The sequence below is a fragment of the Notamacropus eugenii genome, chromosome 1 (assembly GCF_028372415.1).
Source record: "Notamacropus eugenii isolate mMacEug1 chromosome 1, mMacEug1.pri_v2, whole genome shotgun sequence".
NCBI classification, from domain to species: Eukaryota; Metazoa; Chordata; class Mammalia; order Diprotodontia; family Macropodidae; genus Notamacropus; species Notamacropus eugenii.
Genome location: NC_092872.1, coordinates 241,372,862 through 241,395,784, shown reverse-complemented (window position 1 = coordinate 241,395,784; position 22,923 = coordinate 241,372,862). Strand labels below are relative to the sequence as shown.

The following is a 22,923-nucleotide window of genomic DNA, read 5'->3' as shown; positions in this document are numbered from 1 at the left end:
ATGACAGAGAGAATTTGGAACTTAAAATTTTTTAAAATGAATGTTAAAAATTGTTTTACATGTAATTGTAAGAAAAAGTGAAACATAAACATTTAAAAAATAGAAACATTATTCTGAGAAGGGATCCAGAGGCTTCAACACACTGCCAAAGGGAGCCAGGACACATGAAAAAATGTTAAGAACCTTTGTAAGTCCCTAGAAGAGAGGGACTGTGCTACTCACATTTCTATTTTCCCCAGAAGCCAGTACAGTGAGTCCTACAGCAGGACCTTAATAAATGACTGGGCTGTTATTCCATGTCCTTTTCCAAGGCAACCATACTAGCCTCTAGCTCAGTGCTTCTGGAGTTTACTCCAACTTGTACCCAAAGAGGTAAAGGGATTCCCTTCCCCTCAAATCCAACCTCCCTCTCTATCCCTGGACCTTGTCCAAATACCTGTCCTACAGCTCTGTTTTCAGGGAGGAGTCAAGGGCTCACATCCAAGTTCAGATCCTTCCCATTTGGCTGGGATTGTTTTCTGATCACCTGATGGGCTTTTCAGGGCCAGTTAGAGAGGAGGTCCACATTCACTTGTTGGACTGAGGAGACTCCAAAGCAGGTGGTTCCCACCCCAGGCATCTATAAGCACCCAGCATACACAGGTAACTTACTTCAATACTTCCTCAAGTCTTGGGGACTCTTCACTTCTAAGACCCTCATCACAAGGGACACTGGGTTCTAGTAGTTAGAAAAGGACTCTGAGTATTTGTATGTGTGTGTGTGTGTGTGTGTGTGTGTGTGTGTGTGTGTGTGTGAATACTAGGAGTACTGAGACCTGGATTTTACTTCTCACTGTGTCTCTAATTCATTGTGATAATTGAACAAATTGATGAGCCTCTCTGGGTCTCAGTTTCTTCCTTCAGACAATAAGTGAATTGGACTAGATCAGGGGCTCTTAACTTGGGAATTCGTGTACCTGTCTATACAGTTCAGAGGGTTGTGAATTTGGATGGCCAAAAAAAAAAATTACATCTTTATTTTAACCAGCTTTGAAGAGAAATTTAGCATTTCCTTCAAATACTTAAAACCATTATTCAGAGGAACCCAGGGGTGTCATTAAACTGCCAAAGGGGTCTAGAAACCCCAAAAGGTTAAGCACCTCTGGACTAGCTGGTTTTAGAGTCCTCTTCCAGATCCAACATCCCATGATTTGTCTGGATCCATGAAATTGAGGGGAGGGGTGGTGTCTGAAGACCTCTCCACTCACCAATGAAGCTGGGAAACCCCGGACTAAATGCAGGATTAAAAGTTTTTCCCCATTTGACCCAGGACCCTCCTGCTGGTATTAGTTTAGGCCTGAGGCCTTACCTTGGAAGGCTGGTATTCTGAGCTGAACATGATATGAACCCTGGAGAAAATTCATCCTGTCCACTCTGTCATTATTTATAGTCAGGACTTCCATACTCCTGTTGTTCGAAAACTGAAAAAGATTCACTGCAATGTGTGGGACCAAACTGTCTGGAGAGACACAGGGTGTGGCTCTTTTCATAAACTGGCCTTTGAGGGGTGGGTTCTCTCCATAGACTGTCCTGTGGGTGCTCTCCTGCAGGACCCTATTCCATTTCTTGACTCCCTCAAAGCTCACTCTGACTTCTTCCTTTTATTTGCATTTAGACAGTGAAGATGGCAGTGGGCCTGTTGGCTTCCATCTCTATTTCAGAGCTTCTCTTGGCCTTTGTTGTCTTCTTCCTGGTCTTCTGGATCATTGAATTTTACCCTCAAAGGGTACCCAAGGGACTCAAGAGACCCCCAGGGCCCTGGACTTGGCCTCTGATTGGCAACATATTGACTTTGGGGAAGAATCCTCACTTGGCCTTGGCCCAACTGAGGGAGAAGTATGGAGATGTGATGCAGATTCAGATTGGCTCAACCCCAGTACTTGTGCTGAGTGGCCTGGAAACCATCAGACAGGCCCTGGTGAAGCAGGGGGATGACTTCAAGGGCAGACCTGACCTCTACAGCTCCTCCCTTATTACAGATGGTTATAGTATGACTTTCAGCCCTGACTCAGGGAAAGTATGGGCAAGTCGAAGGAAGCTGGCACAGAATGCTCTCAATACCTTCTCCATATCTGCCTCTCCATCCTCTTCCTCCTGTTACCTGGAGGAGCATGTGAAGAAGGAGGCTGAATGCTTGATCCAGAAATTCCAGGAGCTGATGGATAGGGTAGGGCGCTTTGACCCCTATAGTCTTGTGTTGGTATCTGTGGCCAATGTCATAGGTGCCATGTGCTTTGGTCAATGCCGTGCCCATGAGAACCAAGAAATGATGAGAATCATCAATGAGAGTCATGAGTTTACTGAGAGTGCCACCTCAGGCAACCCAGTTGACTTCATCCCCATCCTCCGCTACTTCCCAAACACCAAAATGCAGAAGTTCAAAGCTTTCAACCAGAGGTTCTTAAAATTCATGCAGAAAACCGTCCAGGAGCACTACAAGGACTTTGATCAGGTAAATGCAACTGTGAGGTAGGGTCCCTCACCCTCCCTGAGGCTCTAAGTCTTGGCTTTGTCACCTTTAGCCCCTGAGGGGTGATTGTGAGTGGTCATTGTTTACCCACTGAAACTATATCCAAAAGGCTAATTGTCTTCTTTGGAGGTAGAGGAGGAAGTTAGTGTTGGTTTTCATCTATGTTTCCTACAACCTTTTCTTGGCCTTGAAATAGATTCTCTGTAGAATGACTCCAATAAGGCATATTCCAGAAAGAAATGTCTGGATTTTCAGATCACACATATGTTTCCTTTACCTGGCTTAATGTGAGCTGTCCTGTGACCCCCTTTATGAATGGGCCTGTTCTTGGGGATTGTCTCCTGTAGAGGTATGACTAGTATGACTCCTATTACCAAAATTGCCTCTGGCTCCAGGATCCCTGGGAGAAATAAATGGTGGCCTCCATACTTGGGCTTCCTGGATGACAAAGTTATCATAATATGGTCTCTTTACCTGTCTTTTCTTTCAGAATAATATTAAAGACATCACTGGTGCTCTGTTCAAACACAGCCAGGATAAGACTCAGGGGATCACCAACACCAGTATACCAGAAGGGCTGATCACCAATCTTATCAATGACATCTTTGGGGCTGGTAGGACCCAGCTTTCCTTTCCCTATTACCTGCTGTCCCTGTCTAGGATCACAGCATTTTCATAATGTGGTACCCCAACCTGTATATGTGGGTCTCCTAGATAAAACTGCCCCAGATTCATGGTACTCTGCGTGTCTCATATCCACTCAAAAATCATAGCTTGGAAGCCCCCACTGAAGTATTTACTTTAAAATTTATTTTTACGTGGATGTATAATCTATCCATCTTTATATGCCCCATTGAACAACAACAACAAAGCCTGAAAAACAAAACCCTCCTTCTAAAAATGTATAGTCCAACAAAACAATTGGTGACGTTTGTCAGGCCTGAACATACACTTCTCACTCTGCATTGCAAGTTCATCATGTCTCTGTCAGAAGGTGAGCCTTTGGGACTTGGAGTTTTTTGTGGCACTGATGAGAATCCTAAAATTTTTCAAAGTAATTTTTCTCTACAGTCTTGTCATTTTGTAAATTGTTCTCCTAGTTTTATCCAAGTCAATCTGCATCAGTTCATAGAAGTCTTCTTAGCTTTTTCTGAAACTGGCCATTTGGTCATTTCTCATGACATAATAATATCCCATATCTGATCATTTGTTTAACTGTTTTCCAACAGGAAGACAGACCATTAGTTTCCAATTTGTGGGATACTACAAATAGAAATGCCACAAATACGTTTTGTTTAAAGTTCTCTTTCTTCTTTCTTTGTTCTCTTTAGGGCATAGTCTCACCACTGGTATCACTGGGTCAAAGGGGATGTACATACAGTTTTGTAACTGTGGGGGCATAACACCAAGTGCTTTCCAGAGTGGTTTGCACCATTACAGCTCCACTATGCCCTAGGGTACCTGTTCTTTGATAGCCCCCCCCCCAAATTTGTCATTTTCTGTTTCTGTCATCTTTGCCAGTCTAATTGCTGAAAGGGGAAATCTCAAAGTTCCTTCAATTTGTATTACTCTCAGTATTTTTGAACTCCCATAACACACTAGAATTAGAGGGACTAATGATGCTCACCAAGATCTGAGCCTCAGTGAAGGGACAGAGTCAGGAAATGGAGTGTTTGTTCCCTGAAGACTTCAAGGGAAAACAGAAGAAGCCCCAAGACCTTGTGCTACATGAATGGATCTTCCTCACTTCAAATTCTGACCATTCCTTTCCTGCTCATTGTGTCCAGGCTTTGATACGGTCACCACGGTCATTTCCTGGAGCCTCATGTACCTTGTGACTAAGCCTGAGGTCCAGAAGAAGATCCAGGAGGAGCTGGGTAAGGGAATAAATACTGCGCAGTATATGGAGTACCTTAAAGTTTGGAGAGCATCTTACATATGTCATCTCAAATTGTTGTCCCAACAAATCTGTCAGGGGAGCACCTTGGTCATTGTCTCTCTTTTAGAGAGAAGGAAGAAGAGTTGTAGAGGTCCTTGTACTATGCATTAAGGGATCTACAACTTATCCTCAAAGAAAGGTAAAACAGCCCCTTCCCTCAAGGACTTTCCCTTCTAATGGGGAAGATGACATGTAAATAAATGCATAAAAACAAGGGATGGAGAAAGAGAGAGAGAGCAAAGAGAGGATGAAGAGAGGGGAGGCCAGAGAGAAAGGAGAGGGGGGGGAAGAGAGGGGAGAAGAGAGAGAGAAGTGAGAGAGAGGAGAGAAAAATAGAGAGAGAGAGAGAGAGAGAGAGAGAGAGAGAGAGAGAGAGAGAGAAAATATTAATGTCACTAACACCAAAGGGGCTTAGAAAGGGTTTCTTGCTAAAGGTAAGATTTTAGCTGGAACCTGAAGTAAGTTGGGAAAAGAAGCAATGAAAATGAGGAACAAGAGAATTCCAGACCCACTTGACAGCTGGTGATCATTGTCTGACTTGGAAGATGGAGCAACATGTGAGAATAGAAAGGAGTCCAGTGTCACTGGATCCCAGTCTATATGGAGGGGAATAAGGTGTGACAAGATTAGAAAGATAAGAAGGGGCCAGGTTATAAAAGGCTTTACAAGGCAGACAAAGTTTCATTTGATCCAGGAGGAAACAGGAAGCCAGTGGAGATTACCAAATAGGGGGATGGCATGGTCCAAATTGCCCATTAGGCAGATCCCTTTGACCTCTGAAGGGAGGATGGAATGGAACAGAGAGGCAGGGAGACCAAACAGCAGGCTACTCTCTGAGTAAGAGGAGGCTGCCATTGCTTTATAGTCACACAGTCAGTGTCATATGCATCAGGTAAACTGAGATCTCTCTAGACTGCACATCCAAAATGCATTTTCCCAACCCCCACCACTTCTCAGGTATAGACTCTTCTTGAGTCAGTAAAGGGCAAGGGGGAACAAACTCTCTGTGGGGAAGAGCAGGGCAGCTTCCTGCTCCCTCTGACTCTCCTTCCTTCTACAGATACCGTGATTGGCAGAGCAAGAAGGCCCCTGCTCTCAGACAGACCTCAGCTGCCTTACCTGGAGGCCTTTATCCTGGAGATCTTCAGGGAAACCTCCTTTGTCCCTTTGACCATCCCCCACAGGTAAGGCCCATTGAGTCTTCTATCAAAATTCCTAGGTCATCCATCCCCTCCTCTCTACCCCCAACGCCCCCAACCTCAGCCCCTCTGGCTGGGTCTCCTCCACCTTCTCTGATTCAAGTCCTCAGCAAGACCTTCTTAAGTTCTCCTCACATCTGCCCTCACTGCCACCCCCCTAGACTAGGATAGACCTTCACTCTCTGCTTCCCCTTTCCTACCACTGCTGTGCAGTCGACAGACACACCATGTGAGCCATCATCTTCACTCCCTCCCCATCTATGAAGGAGGTTCTCTTCCCAGTGACCATTCTGGGCTTTGAGAGGTCAATTTTGGCCTTATCTGGCTGGATCCCAAGCCTCCACCTGACCTTCTTGGATATCTCCAATCCTGCCTTGGTGCCCATACCTCGCCCTCCTCATCCCCTTTCTACCTTCCCTTTATGTTTTCTTCTCTCCCTCATTTTGATGTAAGTTCCATGAGGTCAGGGGATATGTGGTATCCCTAGTGATTAGCAGAGTGGCTGGTATAGAGTGACCTCTTAGTAATTGCGTGTTGACTTGCCTCTCTATCTAGCCATCTCTCTACCTTTCCATCTATCCATCTCTCTATCTCTATCTGTCTATGTAGGTCCACAGTTGGCAATGATCTTCCCACTAATATCTCAGTCAGTCTGCAGGCACTTTATTTTAAGTGCTTACTATGCACCTGTCCCTGTACCTTAAGCACTGGGGATACAGAAGCAAAAATAAGCCTTACCCTCAAACAGCTTCCATTCTAATGGAGGAAATGACATGGAAACAGCTAGATAAGTATCAGCCATATACACAGTAGATGGAAGGGAATGTGAAAGCCAGAGGCATGAGCAGCTTTGTTTTGTCACTCTGACACACTCCATAATGCTATGAATTATATAATGGTCCAGTGTGGTTGAGTTGTTTCAGTGCAACTCTTCGTGACCCTGTTTGGGGTTTTCTCAGCAGAGATACTGGACTGGTTTTCCATTTCCTTCTCTAGCTCATTTTACAGATGAGGAAATTGAGGCAAATAGGGTGAGATGGCCTGCCCAGAGTCCCCCAGTTAATGACTGTCTATACTGTTAGACTATATGCCTTGTGAGGGGAGGGAACATGTCTCATCTACACTCTCTATGTGTCCTAATGCCAAGACCAGTGTTCTTCATCCTGGGCAGGATACTGATAAATATTTATTGTCTTCATTGGTCCTACAGGACAACGTTCAGCCTCTCCAGCTCAATAATCTTGTGCCTCCCCCACTTCCCAGCCTTGTCCCCTCACCTCCCACCATTCCCTCCCTGAGCCTTGAGCTACTGCCATGGAGGCCTGTACTTGGCCTCTCCCCACAAACAGTTCCAGTCCTTCCTCTGATGACTCCTGTTGCTTAAAATATACTTTCCATCTTCTGTTGCAATGACTCACAGGATCTGCTTGATCCAGCCCCCGTGGTTCCTCCTCAAAGAATCTTTCTCTGACTCCTCCAGGCCAGGTTGATGGCTTTCCCCTCTCCTCTGCCTCTCCAGCCTTGCCTTGCTGTCTAAACCAGGCAGTCTAGGCACTGTCTACATACTGCCACTGATCATTCTCTTGTTGGCCTGTGTGTGTGTGTGTGTGTGTGTGTACGATGGTAGAGTGGGGGGAGGAAGGAAAGAGGGAGGAAGAAGGAGGAAAAAAGGGAGAAGGGAGTGAGAGAAGAGAGAGAGGAGGGAGGAGAGGAAAAAAGAGAGAGAGAAAAGAGAAAGAGGGAGGGAGAGGAAGAAAGAAGAGAGAGAGAAAAGGAGAGATAGAGAGACAGATGGAGAGACAGAGAGAGTCAGAGGGGAGAGAGGGAGGGAAGGAAGAGAGAGGAGAGAGACGAGTAGACAGAGAGAAGGAGAGAGATAGAGAGAAACAGAGACAGAAACAGGGAGAGAGGAGAGAGAGAGGAGGGAGAGGAAGAGGGAGGAGGGGAAGAAAGAGTAAAGAGAGAGACAGAGAAGGAGAGAAAGATGGAGACAGAGAGAGGTAGAGGGGGAAGAGACAGGGAGGAGAAGAGATAGAGAGACAGAGAACTCTAGTCTTTTCTTCCCCACCAGATAGAGACCTCCCTGGGGGCAGAGATAATAGTGTTTTGTGGCCCAGAACTAGGTCTGCAGTAGAAAAGATGCTTGTTAAAGTACAAGATATGACTAGAAGAGGAAGGGCCACAGAAAGCTAACCTCAGAACCCCGCCTCCTCAATCCAGAGGTTGGGAAATGGTGGCAGACAAAGGGTTAAAGGAAGGGTGGAGGAATGAGGCACAACCCAGGACACTCCTCCCCTACCGTCTTCTTGTCTGATGGGGGGTGTCTTGTCCCTTTTAGCACAACAAGAGCGACCACCCTAAACAATTTCTACATCCCCAAGGGGATCTGCGTTTTTGTGAACCAGTGGCAAGTTAACCATGACCAGTGAGTCTTCCCTGGGACTTGGGGTCTGGGCAGGGAGGCTTTGGTTTTTCCAACCATGACCGTCAGCCAAGTCCAGGGGGAGTGTAGCTGAAAGGCCATGTAAGCATGAGGCCTGCTTGAAGAAGTCCTTCCTAGTTTCTGTCCACCATGTGGGAAATGTGGGGCCTGCTTTGGCCATGTGGAAGATACATCTGTATGGAGTCAACAGGTGTGGCCTCAGCAGACTGGAAGTTGGGGCTGAGGCCCCTATTGGGCTGACCTCTTGGGAAAATTGAAAGGGTCTCCAGAGCAGGCTGCCCACTCATATACCACCTACCCCTTCCCTACTCCCCAGCCCTCAGTCTGGATCTGGAACTCTGACAGCTGTTTGGAGGTCCTGCCCTATGTCCTCAAATCCTGTTTCTCTTCCTGTGACAGGAAAATATGGGGGGACCCATCAGTGTTCCGGCCAGAGAGATTCCTTAGTGCAGATGGCACCATCAACAAGGCCCTGAGTGAGAAGGTGCTTTTGTTTGGCCTGGGGAAGAGGCGATGCATTGGGGAGATGATTGCCAGGTGGGAAGTCTTCCTCTTCCTGGCCACCCTGCTGCATCAGATGGAGTTCAGTGTCCCCTCTGGAGTGAAGATAGATTTGACCCCAAGGTATGGGTTGACCATGAAGCATGCTCGCTGTGAGTACTTCCAGGCCAGACTGCGCTTCTCCAGGAATGACTGAGCAGCCATTGGCCAGGGCTGGGGTATTGGCTCCTTCTCCCTCCCCTTCAGCATACTTATTGGGGCTAGCCCAAAGAGTCATGTCCCTGGAAAGCATATACACTGCTTCTCTAGCTCATTTGCATTTCTTCTATCATTCAAACCTATTAATTCCTGAAAGGAAAGGGGAGAGAGTGGGACACAGACTTCCCCTCCCCAAACCTCTATAATATTCCTCACAAATAGTCATCAAATCTTTGTCAGAAGATCTCCCACCTGGCAATGGGATCTAAGCTTGTAATTCACTAAGACAACCTAGACTCTATGCAATCAAGCTACATTCTATCCATTCCTCCCCAGCCTTGCTCTTATGAACTTGGTTTTGAATTCAAGTGTAAGACTTACGATTCACCTCTATTAAATTTTATCTTGTTCAGTTTGGCTCCATGTTCTTGTCTATCATCAGTTGTGTTAACTGCTCCTTCGCAGCTTTGTGCACCTGCAGATTTAATAAGCTTTTATCCAAGTCACTGAGCTAAATGTTAAATAACACAAGGCCAGGGTACACTGCATGGTACACTCTGCTTGAGACTTCCTTCCAGGATGCCACAGAACCATCAATGACTGTTCTTCGGGCTCAGTCAATTGCACCTAATTATTCTATCATGGGCTGGTAAATGCTTAAAAACAAACTCTTGTGTGGGAGGGTAGGGGAGAATATATGCATGATACAATTCTAAGTTTAATCTTCATTATTACCATTCTCTCCCTCACTTAGTCAGGTCTAAACATGCAGCAAAACAATAAATCAAGCCCTGGTTTGTAGTATTTGACAATTTCTGAGTTGTATATTCTCACACTGAAAATTTTACATAAGCTCTTGCTGGTACAATTTGACTCCAGCACACCTCTGCATCAATCTTACATCTCTCCATCTTTAAAAAAGAATAGCATGCAAAACTTAATCAAATTATTTGTGAAAAAATCTAGGCAAATATTAGCTACAGAAATTCCCTTGACATCCCAGTTTAGAAACCCTGTCAAAAAGTCAGACTACTATTATTTTTTTAAACTCATCATATAGATTTGACTTTTGGAGACAAGTCAAAAATTATCTTCAATTATTCACCATTTTTTATTGTCCTTGTTCTATTTCATTGGCATAGATAATGGAGAATTAATTATAAATAAAAATAAAATAATGTACTAAATGAGGGGTAATGAACAGAGTGGGGCACCCCAAGGGAGAGACAGGAGAATATATATGGTAATCACATCCAACCCCACCGCACCTTCTCTCAGACCACAATGGAGACAGTCAAGGACCCTGAACTGAAGATCCTTGGGAATAACAGTGTTTTCCTACATCACTGGGCCTGATTCCAGTCTAGTCCTCATAGATATCATGGAGGGGAGTAACCCCCCTGGAGAAGGGGTCCACTATCCTCCCAGTCTCTCCACCACTAACATGTACTGCAGACGAACTGCCACCAACTGTCATGGAAACTCGGGCAATAGCAATATGCCCTGCTCATACTCACACACTGGCCTACACCCCCAAAGCCATCATCTAGAGAATCAACCCTACAACCCATGCCTTCTTAGCAACCAAAACTACTGAAGACCCAGAGCCATTAAAGTCCGTGGCACTGTCAAATATTTTAACATCAGAGACAGATTTGATGCTTTTGCTGGAAATGGCATTAATGGAGAGAGAGACCGATCACCTTCCTTGCTGCTGCAGGTAAGGACCATAGGAGCTTTTCATCTGCCTTGTTCTGAAGCTTCCTATATGTCCTATCTCCTGCTTCAGAATGTGAGCTCCTAGACCGTAGGGACTGTCCTGATTTTCTTTCTGTATCACCAATACTTTTCACACAGTAAGCACTTAATAAATGCTCTTTCATTAATTCATTCACTTATTCATTCATCTACCCCTCCTTCCATTCTCTGGTTGAACAGCCTGGGGGTAATAAAAATTCAATGAACTGTTCTAGCCTCAGCTCCCAGGTGAATTCACTGTAAGACTTTATGCAAGTTATTTTCCCTCTGGGCTTCTGTTTCCTCTTTTGTAAAAGTGAGAAGGTGAGACTAAATGGTCCATAAGGTCCTCCTATCACTAACACTCTATATTCTGTATTTTCTCAATTGACAAGCATTTATTTTCTCTTCCTTCCATCTGTATCCTCTACTAAAAAGAAAAGGAAAGGAGATGTTTAGAAAAGAGGACAAGAGGGAACAGAAGGGAGTGGAAGGGAAGGGAAGAGCAGGAAAAGGAAATGGAAAGGAAAAGGGAAATGAAGAGAAAGGGAAGGGAAGGTTAAGGGACAGGAAGGAAAATAAGGGGTTGTGAAAGGTAAGAAAAGGGGAAGAGGAGAGGGAAAAGCAGGGAAGAGAAAAAGAAAAGGAAAGGGAAGTGAGTAGAAAAGGAAAGGAAAGAAAATAAAGGATGGGAAGGGGAAGAGGAGAGGTAAGAGGAGAGGGAAGAGAAGGGAAGGAAAAGGAAAGGAAAGGAAAAAGGAGAAGGAAAGGAAAAGGGAAGTGAAAAGGAAGACAAAGGGAAGGGAAGAGGAAAGGCAAAATCCTTGTAGTAAGTATGTCTAGTTAAGGAAACCAAATTCCTGCATTGGCCACATCCAAAAATGTTTTCCTCATTGAGCATCTTAAGCCCATCCCCTCCCTGTCAGAAAGTGGGTAACACGCTTCATCAATCATCTTCTGGTATCTGAGTTGGACAACTGCCCTGCCCTGAACAAGTTCTTAAAATTGGTCAAGGTTCCCTGACATTCTACATTCTAAGATCCCTTTTAGATCTAACATGATTCATTTAAAAATTTTACCTAACTCTGGCCTTTTTTTAATTCTAAATTGATAATGATAGCTGGAAAGGAATTTGGAAATATATGCCCCCAAAACTAAACCCTTTGACCCAGCTCTTCCACTAGTGGATCTATACCCAGAAAAAGATAAAAAGGATTTTTACATAGGAAAATACTTATAGTACCTCTTTTTGTGGAAGCCAAAAATTAGAAACTAAGGGATAGTTCTTTTATTGGGGAATGTCTAAACAAACTGTGACATATGAAGGTAATAAAGTCTTATTACACCATAAGAAGATATGTTTCAGAGACAACTGGGAAGGCCAATATAATATGATCAGACCAAAGGGAGCAGGACTGGGGAAACAATTTATACAATGACAATGACGTTGTAGAGAAAAACAACTTTGAGAGACTTTACACCTCTGACCAATGTCCTGATAAACCATGAGTTCCAAAGAATGACAGTAAAATGCACCACTCATCTCCTGAAAGAGATGGCAGGAGCTAAAAATGCAGAAAGACATGGGTTCTCAGGGATGGTTAATGTGGGAATTTCTTTTGCTGGACCAGGCAGGTATGTGTTGAGGGCAACATTTTCGTTTCTTTTCTTAAAATTTTATTTACTCAGTGGGAGGTAGAAGTAAAATGAGGCAGAGATTAATTTTTTTTTAAAAAAAGCAAAGGCTCTTTATGCTCTGAAATGCCTCACGTATTTCAATATAATTTACTGCTTTGCAGTGGTGCTGCTCTTAACTAAACTCAGGCATCAAGCCCTACTGTCGTGAGGAATGGGGACTATACATTGTATGTCTTTGCACATAAATCAAGTATTTCAATGCACTGTCTTAATGTGTAGGACTGCTACTGATGTTTTAACTTTTGGGAATGCATAAAAAAATATAATGTCTTTAATGCCTAGGATTTAAAGGGACGATCATTTGTATTTTGAAATCACTGCATTGCTAAGAGTCATGCAGCGCAATAAATTAAATTTTAAAAAATAATGAATAGAATGAAGAATGAGAACTCAAGGAGAGATGATCACCTTCTCCTCATCACACCCCCCCAAGCCTCTACCTCCACTGCCAGGTCCTGCCCAGCTCCTCGGCTATTACTCTGGAGGGAATGCTCAGGAAAGGATGATTCTGAGCTCCTCTGGAGACAGCAGAAAAAACTGCCATTCATCTTTGGAAAGAAATAAGGAAAGATGCAGAAATAAATATCGTGAAGAGAAGGAACAGGAGGCAGAGTAACTGCTTGTCCCTTGCTGTCTTGAATTAAGGCAAGCCAGCAACTTGTAAAGGGAGTCCTGTTTTCCTATTGGAATTTTCCCAATTTCTCTTGACTCCTATTGTAAGAGAAGGAAAGCAAATCAGCATTTATTTTGCACCTACTATATGCCAGGCACTTCACTGAGTGCTCTGCAAATGTTATCTTTTTTGTTCTTCACAACAATCCTGAGAGGTGACATAATTATCTCCATTTCATAATCAAGGAAACAGAGGCAGCTAGCAAATGTCAGTTGTTCAACTATACAACTGGCTATACAACTAGCCAGTGTCTGAGGCTAGATTTGAACTCAGATCTTCCTAACTCCAGACACTTTCCTGTATCCATTTTACCACCTGACAAAAGGTGACTGAGTTGAACTGGATGGAGTAATCTTATCCACAGGCCCTGAAAAACGCTCAAGGTCTAAGGGTATTTCCAGAATAAAGGGAGAGCTGGGTAGGGCTTAGGGCTGAAGCCTGGCAAAGGGTCCATCCAGTGAGTAATCAAGCTGCTGAATAAGGGGGAAATGGGGGAATCCAGAAAAGGAGGATCTGTTTGTGAATCCTGTAGGTGAAGCTCCCTGTGTGTACATGGGAAGGAGAGCTCATCCCAGGAGCATCCAGACTGATGGAGGAGACAAGACAGGGCCCCTGCTCTACCCAGAGAGGAAAACACAGCTGGGGGAGTGGAAGGGGAAGGCAGAACTCTCCTGCAAAGTTTTCCCTGGAGAGACACAAATACATATGCCCATATGGAATCCCAGGAGTTCTGGAGTAGGGGGACAAGGAAGACACAGGCTTCCACCACAGGTAACTGCTATGCTGATGCTGGAAGAGACACAGCCCTGTTCTAGAGAAACCAGGACCAGGATAAACCCAAAAGAAAACACGTTCTGTGGGCAGAAGGGAGACACAGGACAGGATATTTCCAGAGCCTTGTGCCCTCAGAAGCTCCCTGACTCCTCCTTGGTGATCACTCAGATGCTCCATGAGCACCTCCCTCACCAGGTATCTCCTGGTCTGGCCTCTATGTTTTGTCTCATCATATCTATTTGTACAGAAGACATCAGATTCCCAGCCAGCCAACTTCTCAGGAATGCTTGGCCAGTCTTTAACCCAGACTGACAAGGCTCCTGTTCCTGAGGCCAAGAGCCAGAGGAGGGGTAAGGGAAGGCTGTGGCACTGTTGTTGGGACTTTGTGATTCTCCCTGCATCCTGGGAGGTGATGGAACAGAAGGAAACATGAGAGGTGAGAAGTCAAGGGGCACAAGGGAAACTGGACAATACAACCCACTTGACCTCTTTCCCAGTCCTTCTTCTCCCTTGCCCTAGGCTGTGGATTTCCTACAACTCAATTTCTGGACAAGTACATACACAAAGATATGCTTTGCTGGTGGTGTAGTGGTTAGAGCTCTGGGCATGGAGTCAGGAAGACCTAAGTTCAAATCTGGCCCCAGATACTCAGTAGCTGCATGACCTTGGGCAAGTCACTTAACCTCTGCTTGCTTGAGTTTCCTCAACTGTAAAATGAAGAAAACAGCACCTACCTCCCAGGGTTGTTGTGAAAATCAAATAACATAATTTTGCTGTGGTTCAGTCATTTTATTTCAATTTTTTGAGGTTTCAATATTTTATTCAAGTTGTATCTTTAAGTGGTGGTAAGTACAGTATTTGGAGGGGAAGGCATCTAATTCCACAAAATATGGAAGATTGTAAAATGTATCCATTAATTGCTAAGAAAGAAATTAATGTGAGAATAGAACAGAAGTCCAATGTTGATTTCAAGCGATGTCACTATGTGAGCACCACTACACAGACTTCCCTGCTTATAGTTCTGTGTCCTAGCAGCCTCTTTCTATGTAACTCAGCCAAAATGAGTGGAACCACAATGAGACTGAGAATTAAGTATGACATTGTTGGCTTAAGCACATCAAACTGTCTCCACACCAAAATGGTACAAAGTGGACACCTACAGAACTCTGCAGACAACTTTTGGCAGAAGTAACGAATCAGAGCGGGAACAATTCATCAGAATTTGACTTAAAAAAAGAGTCCCCTTTTCAGACAAGTTTTGACTCCATCAAGGAATGAGACTCTTTCTACCCACTTAAGATAGATACGTAGTCAAGTTAACTGCAATGGACCAGGAATTCTGGGCAAGTCAACATTTCGTTCATTTAATCAGTTCACATTTACTAAGTGCCTACACGTCATTGCCTTCCTCTAGTAGATAGCTCTAGATATCAGAAGGTGACTCAATGCATCCTTTCAATACTTAGAGAGTTCTGAAAGCTGTTGTGGGAATCATCACATATCCCCTCAAAAGCCTGGAGCTGAAAGGACCTTTTTTCTGAGTTGGGTTTCTTCTATATTTCTGAAAGGATAACACGTTAAAGCTGCATCATCTTTAACATGGAGATCTAACATGATTGATACACAGCAATACCTGTGTCCCAGACATACAACATGAAAAATTACACTGATTTCTGAAGGTAGCTGTCCTGCAAAATTTAAATTTAAAATTAAGTGATTTTACAACTTCTTTTATGCTCGAAATTCCAGTCCTAGACCAAATTTGTGACCACCAGCATTGACATTCTTGCCATCCAGCAAAGGTGATAACACTAGTTTGATACCTGGTTTTAGAATCTGGGTGTAACCTAAACCTATCAGGCTAGAATTGTTCCCTTTAGCAGAGAAAGAGGCATCAGGGTCAATCTATTTGACCTCTATTCCAAAACGATCGTTGCTGTTTCAAGCCATACAGGCGAGGTTGGCAGCAGTTTCCAATTTCTTGTTCACCTTCTGATAAATAGAACCCCCAAACTCTGTGCCATCATTCACAGTGGTGTGCAGCTGGGATTCATATGTCTTGTAGCCAACAACAAAGTTGTTCTGGGTCACCCGAGATTTAGAAGTTTCAAAATGCATCTGGTAGCCTGTCTCAACGAGCCCTCATAGCAAAGTACCACAATATAGTTCCTCGTATTGAAGGTCCAGAAATATCAAAATCCATGTCACAGCCAACATTGATATGTTCCTGCTTCTATCCTGACTTAATCTTAGCACTTGTTTCCCCCATGTTAGGTGAGAAAGACAAATCAAAGGTCAGCTTCAGTCCACATGCAAGTTGATCCTCAACAGTAATTTCAGTGCCCAATGTACTGTCTGTGTTCAATTTTTCTGTGAATGCCAAACCATATTCAGATCATTTGTATTTTGTTTCCAAACTGCCTGAAACTTTTCTGGTTTTAGTGTTTGCAGAACCTGAAGTTGTAAGTTCCAGCCCATTCTCAGATTTTGTTTTCATGTTCAATTTTATTAAGCCAAATCCATAGCCCTTAGTAAACATGTCCCTGGCAGATTTTCCAAAGTCAGCATAAGTAGGTGGCACAGCCATTTTCTTCCTCTCCCAGCAGACACAACAGGAACAGCAGTGGGTGGTGGACACTGTTCAGTCATTTTACTCGTGTCCAACACTTAGTGACTTTATTATTGGGGGTTTTCTTGGCAAAGGTCCTGGAGGGGTTTGCCATTTCCTTCTCCACTCATTTTACACATAAAGAACTGAAGTAAACAGGGTTAAGTCACTTGCCCAGGGTCACACAGCTAGTAAGAGTCTGAGACTGGATAATGAAGATGAGTCTTCATGATTTCAAGCCCAGCACTCTATCCACTGAGCCACCTAGCTTGCCCCTTATGAAGCGTTTCCTATATGCCAAATATTGTGCTAAGGGCTGGAATGCAAATGTGAAAGGAGTTTATATTCTATTAGGGAGAGACAATACAGATAGGGAAGTAGAAAGTAGGGAGGAGAGCTTTGATACAGGAAATCAAAGAGTTGGGAGATGATTGACATGCCCTTCCCAATAACATCAACAGTAGTGATGGTCCCTCCTAGCTAGGTGACACAGTAGATCGAGGGCTGGGCCTAGACTCAAGATGACCTGAGTTCAAATCCAGCCTGAGACACTTAGAGGAGTATGACATTGAGCAAGTCACTTAACCTCTGTCTGCCTCAGGTTCCTCATCTGTGGAAAATGGAGATAGTAACAGCATATATGCCCCAAGGTTGCTTAAAGATCAAATGAGATAATATTTGTGAAATGTGCTTAGCACAATATCTAGAACATAGGTATATACATATACATATATGTGTGTGTGTGATTATTCCCTTTTCTGGCCCCTAACTTTTTCCAATAGGAAAGGATCTTTTCCAGGAAAATGGCAAATGCTGGAGAAGAGGTGGGAAAATTAGAACACTAATGCATTGTTGATGGAGTTGTGAATTGTTCCAGCCATTCTGGAGAGTAATTTGGAACTATGCCCGAGGGGTCATAAAAATGTGCATACCCTTTGACTCAGCAATATCACTTCTAGGGCTGTATCCCAAATGGATCATACAAATGGGAAAAGGATCCACATGTCCAAAAATATTTATAGCAGCTCTTTCTATGTTCGCAAAGAATTGCAAATTGAGGGGATGTCCATGAATTGGAGAATGACTAAACAAGTTGTGGTATATGAATGTAATGGAATACTCTTGTGCTATAAGAAATGATGAGTAGGCAGACTTCAGAAAACTCTGGAAAGACTCCTATGAACTAATGTTAAGTGAGGTGAGCAGAACCAGGAGAACACTGTACACAGAAACAGCCGCATTGAATAGTAACTGACTTTGATAGACTTATCTCTTTTTAGAAATGCAAGTATCTAAGATAACTCCAAAACATTCGTGATGGAAAATGCTGTCCATATCCAGAAAAAGAGCTATGGAGTCTGAATACAGGAGGAAGCATGTTGTTTGTGCTCTCTCTCTCTCTCTCTCTCTCTCTCTCTTTCTGTCTTTCTCTCTGTCTCTCTCTCTCTTTCTCTCTCTCCTTTCTCGTGTTTTCTCCCATTACTTTTAATTCTTCTTTACATATTACATGTAGCCTTGGGTTGGGAGGAGGGTTGGAATCTTATGGAAGTGAATGTTGAAAACTAAAAATAAATATTTTTAAAAAGGAAAGGATCTTTTCCTTCTGAAATCAATTGATTTGACTAGGATTTCAGAGGTATAAAGCTGAGGCAGGAGTGGGGTTGGTGGTAGAGCAAAGAGGAATGGGAAACATGATGAGAGTTAGCTAGATATAATGGCAATATGACTGAGATCACTAATAAAGACAAGTAAGGCCCCAGGGCAGGACTTCCAGAGCTGGAAGTGTTGGGTCCCCCAGGGCTTAGTCTCCTGTTTTAGAGATCAAATGGAAAGATGATGGCAAGAAAGAATAAAAGCTGTAGAATCTCAAGAGAAGTAATAAGAAAAAAGGAGAAGGAAGGTGCTCAGATCTCAGGTATAGGATAAAGCAGGAAACTAACAACTATACAAAAAAATAGAGTGAAGGGGGATTGGGACAAGTCAATGAATCTCATCCTGACAAGTCTACACTGTTGATGGCAATTTCCACCCAAACTTCACAACATGGGCAGTCACGGCTGCCAGTTCTCTTTCTATATAAAGAACAGCTGTTGAGCTAAAACTGAGAATGCACTCAAAAGGCACTAATACTCCAATCATGGGGGAGTGAGGAAGGAGGGATCTCTGTAATTCCTGTGGGGGAGAGAAGCCTCAGGTTATTGATCTCCTCATCTCTGCCACCATAGTCTGTTCTTCCTTTGGTCTTCATGGTTTCTAAACTTTCTTACATTGAGGTGAAGGAGGGTCCTGAACTATACGCACATCTTGTGGGTTTGAAAGGCTGGAGGAATGAGCTATCAAAATTCCAAGGGCCAGTGTCCAGGCCAGAGTTTGTATTCTACTAGAAGAAACTGGAGAAGTGATTGGATCAAGCCTAGTATGGACCCCACTACACCTCAGTCAAGTCACTGGGTCATACTAATGAGAGGAACTCATGCATCAACAATGCCACCTTTGAAAGGGATGTTGGGGGAGAGTGCTTCACAGAAAGTGCTGTAAGTTTCAGCCCATGCTCTCAAGGGACAGAGATGTTAAAGGGAGAGTGTGCCACCTAGGTGTTAGTAGAGTGGCGTTTGTACTTCTGTGCTCCCTGTATCAATGTTAATTGGTTAAATGAAAGACAGGCACTAATAACTGTTGATTGATATTGAGAACTCTTTGGAATGAAGACTTGAGCTGATGGCATTAGAGAAAGACAACCCTCAAACCCTTAAGAGTACCCTTAGAAACCTGAGCAGGAAATGGAGCTTTGCTCTGGGACATTTGGAGACCTCCCAAGTCCATACTGGCTACAACAGAAAAGTGAATCACTGGAAGAGAGTAGATAAGCAAGAACTAGAAACCTAACAGCCCAATCCAAGAACACTGACTAACTGGGGGAAGAACTCCATACTGTACAACAATTCCTGGGAAAACTGAAAAGTAGCATGAGTTAAAAAAGATATCACTATCTTACAGTATGTATCACAATAAGCTTCAGGTGGATACATGCTTGAAATATACAAAGTTACATCATTCAAAACCGATCAGAGGCCAATGAGAGAAGGTGCCTTTTATAGCTATGGCTGGAGGGGAATTAATAGTAATAACCAAGCTAAGAATAGATGTGATTATAAGAGATAAAAGATAATTTTGATTCAATCAACTGAAAGGCTTTTTGTCAAAATAAAAATGACTTAACTGGAATATGAAGAGAGTGTTCATTGGGAAGAATTTTCATATCAAAAATTACCTATAGAAATCTGAAATCTAAGATAAATAAATGTCATCAATGGATAAGACCAAAAACTATTCTCCAATAGGTAAGTAGTCAAAAATATAAACAAACAATTCTCCAAAGAAGAAATGCAGCCTATCAAGAGCCATCTGAAACAATATTCCAAATTACTCATAATTCAAATTAAAACAACTGTGAAGTTTTTTTATGTCCTATCCATTAAATTGGCAAAGGTGATCCATAAAAAATAAATAACAGTCAAAATAGTTAGTCCTTTATGGAAAACATTATGAAATTATGCAGATTCACTAAACTGTTCACATCCTTTGACCCAGGCATCCCATTTCTGGGCCTATATAGGACCCTAAGAGGCAAAAAGAAATGCAGCAGAGAACTAGAATCAAAGTGAATGCCCATTGATTGGGGAAAAGCTAAACACACTGTGATATCTGAATGTAAAGTGCATTATTGTGCTGTAAGAAACTGAAGATGAGGAATTCAGAGGAAAATTGGAAGATTTATATAAACTAATGCAGAGTAAAGAAAGTAGATACAAGAGATAACTATAAACCATGACTACAACAACATAAAGGAAGTTCAGATTCGTGTAAAGACCAATCTCGCTGTTCTCTTTGTCCTTCATTTTCAAAGAGAACCATGACATCAGGGAAATGATGACATGACTTGCAGTTGACTTTGATTTGAGTGAGGTAGGTCTGTGCAAGGTCACCAGCCTCACTTTGTCCTCCAGAGGCAGCTGGATGGCAATGGCCTTTTCAGGTGCTCATTTTGAGTGAGGTAATGCCATTCAGGGAACATGTCTATTTAAGAAGTGAGTCAAGGGATGGCCCCTTTAATTAGAAAAAAAATCAAGCTGAAAGGACCCTCAGGGTTGCTGTTCCAAAGAGAAACAGTTATCACTGACATTCCCTCTAAGCCAGGAGGGCCCAAAATGTAGCCATAAAATGGAGCTTGGGGAGAGACCTATTGTGGTCCAATTCATGAGGTTCAGAGTAAAATGGGATGGATGGATGGACAGATGGATGGAAGGAAGGAAAGAAGGAAATCTGGCCAGTAAACCCCAAGTTAACTGAGCAGCTTCTGGTCATCATAATTTACTTTCCTTTGGAGAGAAGGGGGAGATGACGAGCTCAGTTAGTCTCAGAAAAAGAGTAAACTACCTCTCTCCTTTCAGTGGATAAGTGGGGAATTGTGAGTATGAGGTGCCATGTATACTGACATATAGTGGCTTTGTCTTTTGGGTTTTACTCAAATTTGTCTTTATTTTAGGGGAATATTGAATGGATGGTGGCTGGGAAGGGATATCAGGAAATGATGCTAATGTAAAAATGACTTAAACATAAGTTTATTGGGAAACACTCAAAGTAAAAATAAATGGATAAAGGAAGGATAAAAAGGTAAATAATGGAAGATGGAAGCGAAACCACCATACCATCCTGTAAGAACAGTTGTACACACCTAAGACCGGGGATGAATGATATGGATGACAAAAAAAAGACTTCTTTAGCTCTGCTGAGGATGGACGATCCAAGAAGGACTTTGATCCTCTACCCATGGATGGGACGAACTTGCGAAGGCAGAACTGGCCAAATATCATTTTGACTCCTTTTTCTCCACCAAGAAGAATGATCTTCAGATTGGAAAGCATAGAACAAAAGGTCAATAGGCAGCTAGAATTCAAGATATGTGAGGAGATAGAAAGAGTTTGTTAAGCTGCCCTCAAGGAGTTCAAGGCACAAAGCCCAGGTGAAAACGAAAGGACAGAAGTAATTGCCAAACTCAATAAGTCCTTAAAAATAGTGAAGAAGGAGAGGGATGCCATAGGATTAGGGATGGGCAAATGTTTTCCTCACTTAAAAAAAGGAAGAGAGTAGTCTTAAATCTAGACTGGTGAATTTAACTTTGATTCCTTGCAAATATTCTAGAGCATTCTATTTAAGAAATGGCTAATGAGCATTCAGAAACTGATTTCCTTTAGTTGAAGGGAGACTTTATACTGGGAGTCTCCTATACTAAAGAAATCACAAGTCTGAACCAGAAGAAATAAAGTTCACAAGAAGGGGGAGAAATGGTTGCTGGCACTCAATATGCCCATGTTACATAATAAGATGTCTTTATAAACCCTGAAGTCCGCTCACACGCAAGGATTAATCATTAGAACATTGAAGAGACTAAAGGTCTATCAGATGAGTGCTATATTTACTGAGTTATTGACAACTGGAATGACTAAAATCTATGTAGGGCTTGGTTATTCAGTCATTCAGTTGTGTCTGATCCTTCATGACCCCATTAACCAACGGTCTATGGGTTTTCTTGGCAAAGATACTGGAGTGGCTTGCCATTCCCTTCTCCACTGGATCCCCTTTTGTCAGAACACTCCACAATGACCTGCCTACCTCAAATAATCCTCCAGGCATAGCTCAGAGTCTCATTAAGGACCTTACACCACACCAAGGAGGGGTAAAGGCCTAATGTAATGAAAAGAACCAGAACAGTAGAAATAAGCATAGCTGACATGTATACAACATTTAAAGGATTGCAAAGCACTTTATAAACATTATCTCATTTGTTGCTCATGTACCAAATCCCCTTTCTACACCACAACCACCCTGTGAGGTAGGTATTGCTTGTATTATTACACCCATTATACAGATGAGAAAACAGAGGCTTAATTTACAGGGGAGGGGAAGCTGCAGCCTCAAGGCCACATGTGGCCTTGTAGGTCCTCAGGTACAGCCTTTTGACTCAGTCCAAGTTTACAGAACTAATGCTTTTATTAAGGGGATTTCTTCTGTGAAGTTTGGATTCAGTGAAAAGGCTGTACTTGAGGACCTAGAAGGGATTTGCTCTATGAAGTTTGAATTTAGTCAAAGGGCCACACTTGAGGACCTAGAGGGCCACATGTAACCTGATTCCAGAGGTTCCCCATCCCTGATTCATTAGGTAAAGAGACTTGTCTGTGTCACAATCTGAACCCAGGTCTCTCTTGATTATAAGGCCAGATCTCTTTGGGGCACATCAAACTGACAAGGAAAAAAACCTCAGTATTACTGAATGAGAAGAGCCTGTTTACATGTATATCGGGGGATAGTAGGGGGGGGATTCTTTCCTTCAGTTATTCTGGGCAAGGAGAGGTAATAAAGGGGATATCAATCTTGTAAGGAGGAAGATACCACCAAAGGGAAATCATTTAAGGAAATTAATTACCATACATACTAATAAGGATATGCTGTGGCTTGTCCTTCATTCTTGAAGAGGACCATGGCATCAGGAAGATGATACTGTGTCTTGCAAGTTAATTGCATTTAAGTGAGGCAGTGCTGTGCAAAGTCACCAGACTCACCTTCTCCTCCAGAGCCATCTGGAT

At 43.0% G+C, this 22,923-nt stretch overlaps 1 protein-coding gene and 1 pseudogene across 2 annotated transcripts; one reads left to right on the top strand and one right to left on the bottom strand.

Annotated features, from left to right (window-relative positions):
* The first annotated feature begins 553 nt into the window (after window positions 1–553).
* Window positions 554–9,201, top strand: CYP1A2 (cytochrome P450 family 1 subfamily A member 2). 2 transcript variants are annotated; one of them, XM_072628344.1, is made up of 7 exons: window positions 560–642; window positions 1,655–2,491; window positions 3,000–3,123; window positions 4,297–4,386; window positions 5,509–5,632; window positions 7,986–8,072; window positions 8,490–9,201. In XM_072628344.1, the coding sequence occupies exons 2-7, from the start codon at window positions 1,664–1,666 to the stop codon at window positions 8,785–8,787; spliced, it is 1,551 nt and encodes a 516-aa protein (XP_072484445.1). In that variant the 5' UTR covers window positions 560–642; window positions 1,655–1,663; the 3' UTR covers window positions 8,788–9,201. The 2 variants fall into 2 exon arrangements, with proteins under 2 accessions (XP_072484446.1, XP_072484445.1); XM_072628345.1 differs by lacking the exon at window positions 7,986–8,072 and having other exon boundaries at window positions 554–642.
* A 6,201-nt stretch (window positions 9,202–15,402) lies between these two features.
* LOC140524756 (non-selective voltage-gated ion channel VDAC1 pseudogene) lies at window positions 15,403–15,919 on the bottom strand (annotated as a pseudogene).
* Window positions 15,920–22,923: the final 7,004 nt, after the last annotated feature.

Excerpts from the sequence above, each read along its gene's own strand:
- CYP1A2 (XM_072628344.1), top strand. The coding sequence starts at position 1,664 with ATGGCAGTGGGCCTGTTGGCTTCCATCTCTATTTCAGAGCTTCTCTTG. Across the intron at positions 2,492-2,999 it reads ACTACAAGGACTTTGATCAG|AATAATATTAAAGACATCAC; the intron begins GTAAATGCAACT and ends CTTTTCTTTCAG. Across the intron at positions 5,633-7,985 it reads CCTTTGACCATCCCCCACAG|CACAACAAGAGCGACCACCC; the intron begins GTAAGGCCCATT and ends TGTCCCTTTTAG.